At 41.5% G+C, this 9,241-nt stretch overlaps 2 protein-coding genes across 3 annotated transcripts; both read right to left on the reverse strand.

The window, feature by feature from the left end:
- Positions 1–59: 59 nt before the first annotated feature.
- Positions 60–2,229, reverse strand: LOC124178687 (protein gar2-like). Its single transcript, XM_046562237.1, has 2 exons — positions 1,255–2,229; positions 60–1,104 (listed from the first exon to the last, which is right to left on the reverse strand). Exons 1-2 carry the CDS (start codon positions 1,259–1,261, stop codon positions 338–340), a joined length of 774 nt encoding a protein of 257 aa, XP_046418193.1. The 5' UTR covers positions 1,262–2,229; the 3' UTR covers positions 60–337.
- A 254-nt stretch (positions 2,230–2,483) lies between these two features.
- Positions 2,484–5,654, reverse strand: LOC124178673 (mucin-4-like). 2 transcript variants are annotated; one of them, XM_046562225.1, is made up of 3 exons: positions 5,550–5,654; positions 3,614–5,457; positions 2,484–3,498 (listed from the first exon to the last, which is right to left on the reverse strand). In XM_046562225.1, the coding sequence occupies exons 1-3, from the start codon at positions 5,554–5,556 to the stop codon at positions 3,490–3,492; spliced, it is 1,860 nt and encodes a 619-aa protein (XP_046418181.1). In that variant the 5' UTR covers positions 5,557–5,654; the 3' UTR covers positions 2,484–3,489. The 2 variants fall into 2 exon arrangements, with proteins under 2 accessions (XP_046418181.1, XP_046418175.1); XM_046562219.1 differs by having other exon boundaries at positions 2,484–5,457.
- Between the last annotated feature and the right edge of the window lie 3,587 nt (positions 5,655–9,241).

The following is a 9,241-nucleotide window of genomic DNA, read 5'->3' on the forward strand; positions in this document are numbered from 1 at the left end:
GTGTGATGGATGTTATTGTACGTCTGATATCGGGATATTAGACTGTTGCTGAGAATATTTAGTTTTTATTTCACAGTATTCGTGAGATACATTAGTTGATAAATTCGATTCTGCATAAATTAATAAGCGCATGGGTATAATATAATATCCATTAAACTCATGCTAGTCAAGAAACTTGTACAACTACATAATCAATAATTTATTAACACACAAGCCAATTAAAGAAATGTGAATGTCGAAGATTGATGCTACACGAGGTGAGAAGTTTTCTTAAAAAAAAAAAAAAAAAATCAGGAACCTAACAAAGAGAATTCTTGTCCTTCTAATCAATAAATGATCAAATCCAGGAGAACATTCTTTGCCACCAGCTTTTTGTCTCAGCGCTTGTTCCGACTGACTCCGAGTCTGTGCTTACAACGGTCGTAGCAGCTTCCGCCGTCTCAGATTCTGTAGTAGAAATTACTGAGTCTTCACTAGTTTCAGATTCGCTCTCCAATTCTGTCTTCACAGTTGTAGTCACATTTGTCTCCGTAGATCCTTCTTCTTCTTCTTCTTCTTTTTCTTCTTCGGATTCAGGTGTGGTCGTAGATTCCGAGTCTCCACTGGCTTCGGTTGTACCATCTGAATTTGGTTCAGAAGTAGAAGCTGCGCTTGACTCTGTAGATTCATCGTCTTCAGATTCCGTGGTAGATTCTGTTTCCGTGCTGGGTACAACTTCATTCTCTGATTCGGATTCCGCGGTGGTGGAAACTGCAGTTGTGCTGTTTGTAGAAGTATCTTCAGTCACGGATTCCGTTGCTGTAATTAACGCGTCTTCGTTCTCAGGGTGCTTCGGCGGTTCCTGATGTGGTGCAGGTACTCTGTGTTCCTTGAGTTCCTCGGGGCGGTGCTTCGGTGGATGTCCGACTTCGAGGAGCGGACCTTCTCCTTTGTGAGGTCGGAGTACCGGAAGCAGGTCTCTTTCTTTGTGGAGAGGTTGCTTACGCAGGATTGAATTGAGCGCGTCGTCGGGTTTATGACGAATTTCATCTTCATTTTTTATGGGTATCCTGCCGGCTGAGGTAGCGGCGGCGAAGAGGATTGTGAATACCAGAGTGCGAATAACTGGAAAAGGGAATATAAAATCTTACTAAATAAAAGCCGAAAGTCGATGATGCCTCGATTTTTTTTATATTGATTGAAATGGTAATCGAGTTACACCACTTTAGCGAAAGAAGGTTTGAAGGAAGTCTTGTAATACTTATAGTAACTCACCTTTCATTTTGCTTGAGAATTTGCTCGATGCTACGTCGTACTGAATTTTCGATCGAATGCTTCCATATTGCAAGAATCCGCACGTTTTATAGTATCACCGCTTTTCTCTAATCTGATAGCATTGGTATTATCGATTACAATGATGGCGTATGATTCAGACTGTTTACTTCCTGATCGGAAGATGTGATAATTAATTACTTGTAGATTAATCAGGTGTCGGCTTGTGGGCAATTGAAAATCATGTCTTATCTTGTTGTATCGAAAGAATCCAGTTTGTCCAATTGCTTGATTCACCATACACTTCATCAGTCACATTTTCAATAGGTGATATTTTTATTCTATATTTTTGCCACCTTTACACGTACTATCGGTATCACCCAGATACATTATCTCCTCGGTTCGTTGTCATACTTATCGCAAGCGTAAATTTTTGACAGCTTCAACGAGATTTCCTCCGGATTCCCGAAGGAATATGCGAGTCGAAGTAATATAGAGTTGAAACTGATGATGTTTGTCTCACCAACCGAGCATCAGAGCTTTGCATGTTGTCAACGAAGCAACGTTAAGGCGATTTTGAACTTCTGTGCCATAAATCTGCACATATTCCATCATTTTGCACATCGCAATTCACTCCCAAGATGTCGATATTGGGCTATTACTGCAAAACTTTTGACAATCTCATGAGTCACACATCGAATCGGTAGATTAAGTTATTTTTAAAACCTACTCACAAGGTGCTATGGTGCATTTATGTTATCAATTACTTATCTTCACGTGATTTGTATTTCATGCGAATTTCACAGTCGTCATTGATAATGACTCACTCGATGAATATTGACACTCAATGCACGAATGCATTACCTGTTATTGAACGAATGAAGACAACGACGTGCACATGGTCATCAAAAATATACATTTGTCGTCATCGTGATATTCCAAGCGATAACGCCGGATGTCAACGAAAGTTACTAGAATCTAATGACGACTAAAGTGGTTTGTCTTGCGCACTTTACGGTGCATTGACTTGTAATCATATTCATATTCTCCGACTGCTACAAAAATTCGTGGATCACATCAATTATTCAACGTAGGATTTCTTTGCTTTTATCGGTCAGAATGATTGCAGTTCGTTATTGTTCTTCTGGGATTACTGTTCACCGTATATACGGCGTTCGAGTGTAGCAGGTCCGTAAAAAAGTAATGGATCAACATCAATCAAATTACGTGGGTCATTTGATAATACACATGCTTTATTTCTGTACTGGCTAAAGTACTGTAGTTACTACATTTCGTAGATAAATTAGATAATAGTACGGATGAGTTTACGCTACCGTTAAACCGAACGAGAACCGTATTATACCTACAATGTACTCATGTTAAGAAAATAAACTAGGGAATACCATTTACAAATAACTTGAAACACTCATATTATCGAGTGAATTACTAAGATTGCATTGAAATTTCGGCGTTTCGAATCAATAATTCAGATAATTATGCAATTTTTTAAATTGTTGGATATATTTTCATCGTATGAATATACATATTTCCACACTACAGTATGATTTTACCACGATTTAACATCACTTCTGGTCTATTATTTATTTTAAATTCAGCTCATTATCGATGCGGTAAAGTTGTGTTCCTGGGGATGATTACACGTATGGGATGATACCTAATTATTTAGTATTACGTGCATTTATACGTCTGCTATTTATTCGGTTTAAATTTCTGCTCTCATTTCTATGATCCCATTGGAAGTGGACCTGATTGAATATCGGGTTGTTAGTAAACTAGGTCTGATTGTACTGGGAATAGCGACGTCACTCGTATTTTTTCTGAGATGTCAGCGACAGTTATAGTTTGGGAATCAAAGATGTTCGTACCGAAGATATTCTTCCGATAAAGGAATCGAATCCAGTCGCAGTGGTCCCTCTTACAATATCAGTTACTCGAAACACGATAATGTTAGTACCAAAAAAATTGATTTGGATATTAGACATAACACTGGTTGTACTGAGTATAAGAGTGGTTGTGGAAGATGCATTGAAAATACTAACGGTAGAGCCAAGTATGGTTAATGTGCGTTAGATGCGTTGCGTAACAATATAGTTAAAAGCAGCTGCCCGTGCAACGGATGATGATCATTTCGTGGCAAGTATCTGGTGACAGCAACTGGTTCCAGGACTATCAATTATGGAGAAGTAGTACGATTGGCATCAGCTGTAGGGTCAGAAGCTACCGCGGCTGTAAAAACAACAGCGTTAATGTCAGCATCAGGCCTAGCATCAGCAACTGGTTCAAAAGCTGGTGACACTTCAGCTGTGTCAGCATTTGCGTCAACAACAGGTTCGGAAATTACCGATGGTGCAGAGGCGCCAGAACTGGCATCAGCAAGCGGTTCAGAAGCTGGAGGCGCTTCAGCTGTGTCAGCACTTGCGTCAACGATCGGTTCGGAAGTTACGGATGCTGCAGAGGCGTCAGAACTGGCATCAGCAACAGGTTCAGAAGCTGGTGACACTTCAGCTGTGTCAGCACTTGCGCCAATAACCTGTTCAGGAGTTACTGGTTGTGCAGAGGCATCAGGCCTGGCATCGGCAACTGGTTCAGAAGCTGGTGTCGCTTCAGCTGTGTCAGCAATTGCGTCAACAGTTGGTTCGGAAGTTGCGGGTGCTACAAAGGTGTCAGAACTGGCATCGGCAACTGGTTCAGGAGCTGGTGACGCTTCAGCTGTGTCAGCATTTGCATCGACAACCGGTTCGGAAATTACCGATGGTGCAGAGCCGTCAGAACCGGCATCAGCGACCGGTTCAGAAGCTGGTGTCGCTTCAGCTGTGTCAGCACTTGCGTCAACAGTTGGTTTGGAAGTTCCGGATGCTGCAGAGGTGTCAGAACTGGCATCGGCAACTGGTTCAGAAGCTGGTGACGCTTCAGCTGTGCCAGCACTTGCGTCAACGATTGGTTCAGGAATTACTGATGGTGCAGAGGCGTCAGGCCTGGCATCGGCAACTGGTTCAGAAGCTGGTGACACTTCAGCTGTGCCAGCACTTGCGTCAACAACCGGTTCGGAAATTACCGATGGTGCAGAGGTGTCAGAACTGGAATCAGCGACCGGTTCAGAAGCTGGTGATGCTGCAGCTGTACCAGCACTTGCGCCATCAAACGGTTCGGAAGTTACCGATGCAGCAGGTGCGTCAGAGCTAGTATTGGGGACTGGTTTAGAAGCTGGTGACGCTTCAGGTGTACCAGCACTTGTGTCAACAACTGGTTCAGGAGCTACCAATGATACGGAAGAGGAAGAACTATCATCAGTTCCTGGTGCAGCACCGGTGTCACCATCTTTTGATCCTGCACCGCTACCTCCTGCCAATGATGCGCCGGTTTCTCCTGCTGAAGATGCCGAAGATGACGTTGAGGAAGCAGAACTAATTTCACCAATTTGTCCAGACGCCACAGATGATGGAGCAGTAGAAGCGCTCGATCCGGTAGCAGGTGCAATTACTGAACTCGATTGTGCGTTTCCAGGGCTTACCCCAATTGCAGGTGCAGAAACAGGCGATGATGCTGGGGCAGAGGCACCTGATTCACTGGCATGTACTACCTGGGAACTGGATTGCGAATTTGTGGGTACTGCTCCAGTAGTAGATGCAGAGTCAGCGTTTGGTGGCCGTGCAAAAGCATTTGCCGCATTATCAGTTACGTGTGAGCCACCAGACTGAGAGTGGGTATTTTCAGGCCTTCGACGGTGTGATGCGATAATTTTGTCAAGCAACGGAAATACCGGGCTGTTCTTAATCACCGGGAAATTCCTCAATGACCCTTTAAAATTTGATCTCTCCCTAGAATCATCTTCTACGGTATTATCTTCTTCGGAATGTGAGCTTGACTTTTCGACTGACTTCACTTTTTCTACGGATTCCTCGGAATGTGAGTTATTAGCAGACTCGTTAGATTCGAGTGAAGATTTATCGCTCACGTCTTCCTGCGATTCATCCGAATCATTGCTCCTGTTCAATTGTTCATGAACTTCTTTGAGCCCAGCGTACTTGTTTTTATAAAATTCCTTGAGGTCTTCTCGATATTGTCGCCAGCGTTGAACGTCGTCGATATGACTGAAGGCAGCTGTCTGTGGATGGCTCAGCTCTTCCCAACGAGGTGCTGCATAAGCGGTGCCAATCAGCACCGCCAATACAAGGGTGCATGACACTAGAGAAAACAATGAACAGATGAAATAATGAAATAATAAAATCAGCAAAAGTTCAGGCTGATCAAGTAGCTCGATTAATATTAAAACATACCTTTCATATTGGTTTCTAACTTAGTTTATCCACTGCGCAAGTTCAACCGTGTTACTCACTCTAAATATTCAAATTACACTGCGCCGAAATACCTTCAGGTAGTTTATATACCTTTTTCAACGAGATGATATCTCGTATCGCGGCGACGATATTTTGTATGTTTAATAAATTTATTGCTATTTTAGTTATGAGTCAGGTGAGTGTGATTCGGTAATCTTTTACTGACATCCGTGTTCTGCATAGTAAACATGCACATACGTCAAGACCTAGCTTACTCTGGGTATTTTAAGTTATCTTAACGTTTAGTCTTTCTTTACATTATTTGCAAAAAGTTCCAATCACCGTGCTGTCGTATTTCATAAAGATTGAGTCGTCAGAGCATATTTTTTCACGACGTCATTGCGTCTTTTCCCTTCCTTCTGGTGACATTTGGGTTGAAGGACTAACCATAAGGACTTTCAGCGAGAATAATATTGCTTTTCGTATCAAGAACTGTTGTGATCCCAAGTCCATAGCAATTGCTATCGCTGTACTAAATTTTTCCTCATTGTCCTTGACATCGTCGTTGCGAATAATGGTATGATACCAGATATTTTGTCAACGTTCGTTCAATTACGCACGCACAACGCTCTTATCGCTGAGGTCTTAAAGGTTGATATACGATCAGTATCTGCCACAATGTTTAAAGAGTCTATTTTCGAGGTGAAGTTGACTTCATGGGGTTCGTTCGGCGACGAAAAGTGTCCCGATCTAAGGATTTGAAATCCTTATCCAAACTGGCGCTGTACCAGGATTCGATTTATTATTAAAAACTTTTCCTTTACTTGGAGAAATCTAAGAAAGGTTAAGTTCAGAGGCGAACCTGCACTTTGTGTTCGGCTTTGCCGTCCGCAGAGCGAGGTAAGTAAGTAGAAATCGTTTGTAAGTGAAATCGAAAGTGATTTTAGCACAGGTGAACCAAGTGAGAGCGAAAGTGAGCGTGATCCTGACCTAAGCATCGAGGACATGCTCGTTCTCTAAGGAGAGATCTCCAAGGGAAATACGGGCAGGAGGAGAGGTCGGTAGAAATCGTCTTTGGGTCAGGTCAGTTCTACGAGAGAGAAAGTGAAATCGAATAAGGCCCAGAAATTGAGGGCGGTAAAGTGGGAAACTAGGACTTGGGCCCGTTTCGTTTCACTTTCGATTTCTATCGCGTAATGTGGCTGCTCCAGTGTCCCTGTGCCCCAGTTTGAATGGGGCCCAATATTACCTGCATCGGTCTATTTGAGCGCGAGATTCAATTTATCATCGATATAGTTTCATCGATTCCTTTGATATCAGCTTGGGCGATGGTGCGCTGAAATTCACAAAGCTTATCGAATGTTCCATAGTTGCATATTGTCACGAACTGATAGGAGTGACCGGCTAATAGTAACGGTTATTTTCAGTCGGCTACCTACTTCGTTGGTTGATACGTTGACTAAAGAATATTCAGTCAACGCAACGGTTGATACTTTGCGACTTTTGGTTACTGCGAGTCGTGGCAACAATTGATACAGGAACTGTTTTACCACGGCTCGGAGACTTCGACTCGGCCGATAAGGACGTAATTTGAGTTCTTCTTGAGAAGAGTAACTTATATCATGTACTCAGAAACTTGTTTTAATTGCTTTCTGTGAATGGATCGTGCATATTGGATTTGTGTTGTTGCCATTAATTACGAAATCTGGTTACACTTAAGATTAGTTTAACTCACTGTCGTGCATGGTGTTAGTTAACAACTGGGTCATTGTTCTTAACATTGTTAAGATTACTTTAAACGGTTTAATCACCTCTCACTAAGGTGAGTGTTCCAGTTATTGAACTTTTTTGGCTGCATCTGTTTAATCCTTTGTTTTGAAATTACCAAAAATACATTCGTTATGTCTAACTCTCTGGCAATTGGTTCTAGTCATCGAGAAATTCACAATTTGCGCCGTCAATTTATAACTTTGGAAAATATAAGTTTCAATAATTGGGACTAAGCGCGTCAATAACTGGCACACTTACCTTATTACAGCTCTTTTGTTTTCTGTATCGATTTCCCAAAATTTTATATTATCTTTCTCAGCCTAATTTGTGCCGCAAAGCACCGATACTTTCAGATTAAAATCTTCACTCTTCGTAATTTGATGTAATTAACGAAATAACTTTGTTTCACTAAAATACATGATACGGCTACAGATGAGTAATCATGGCGTTATCGAAGATAACTTTAGACTTTGTCGTGAGTTTCTTCAGAAAATCGGGTTGCCCGCGCAACAGCTGCACTTGCTGTCAATATAGTATAGTATTATGAACTAACTTATGGCATACAATTTATGACAATAACGTGGATTTTATTGAAGAAAATTAGCAACTCGATGTCGAATTTGGAACAATTATCACCCAAAGTTTTTCCCCAGTGACTTTTCAAGATTCATAATTTTGCGGTGCATGGGCAAGAATAAATTTTTCCGCAAGAGTTACTCGACACTATCCATCACTCGCAAAGCTACGTCTTTAATTTTACGACATTTGTCTTCGGGTCAGCGAAGCTCTTTATCGTTCATAATTACTATGTTTCTCCTTATGTTCATTCATTTGTTCAACAGTTCACTCACCAGTCATAATATTACCAGTTTTCTGCTAAGTCATGAAAGTTTTATTTACCTACTTTTTTTTACAGGGAAATTATCTGCGAGACCGAGTCACAGTCCGAGGGCTACAAATATTCCATCGCCTTGGCGCGATAAGGATGCAATCATCGTTGGAAACACATAAAACTCATATAACAGTTTCTATTGGTGGAATACTTCAAGAATGAACGATTGGTGAATCGTTACACGGAGAGAAAGAATTATTTGAGTCGTGTGACGTTCGTTTGATTCAACAATACACAATGTACTATACAATATACTTACTTAGTTCAACAAAATACTTATGCTGGTCTAATAGATCTTAGTGAAATCAACTAAACATTTTGTTGGACCGATAGATCTTGAATTGAGACAAATAAATATTTACTTCGCCACCCGTGATGACACGCTTGGTTGTTTCAACGACTTTTTTCTCATCATCGTATGAGGGCAGTCAACTTTCCCAGAAGTTAACGATTCTACCAACCTTATTCCGGAGCCCTTTTATCTCAAGTATAATCATTCCAATTCCACCATGCAACGCTAGGCTTTATCTTCGAGAAGCTCTCGGTCGCCCGTCGTCAAAGTCGGACTATTTCCGATATCGAAGATCACAAGTTTTATGTCAGTCGAGTCTGACCGCTTGAATGTGCATCGTGGACAAGATATAATGGAATTTAAAAATTTTCCGCCTGCGTGCGAACTCCGTGGCGAAGAGGCTAATTCTTCCTAAATGGTTTAAGTTTAACCGAGGTTAACGCGCCACTTGTCGTTCAATCTAGAAATTATACTCTTAATCCGTATCCTCCTTAAGAATGTAGGATTCTCAGGCATTCGGTGCGATTCATCGTTTGAGCTATGATTCAACTCGTCTCTTAAGTTTTGGCCATAACGCCGTGACACCTGTTCCATTCTCAAATTCCGCCCGGAAGCGATAATATTTCATGTTCTAATGACCATGCCCAGAAAGTCGTGTTCCATTGCGATTTCTTAGCTCCGTCACAATCATGAAATCGGTGACGAATTAGAGCCGAGTTAGAATTGTTCGAGATTTTT

Source organism: Neodiprion fabricii, chromosome 1 (genome assembly GCF_021155785.1).
Source record: "Neodiprion fabricii isolate iyNeoFabr1 chromosome 1, iyNeoFabr1.1, whole genome shotgun sequence".
In the NCBI taxonomy this organism is placed as follows: domain Eukaryota; kingdom Metazoa; phylum Arthropoda; class Insecta; order Hymenoptera; family Diprionidae; genus Neodiprion; species Neodiprion fabricii.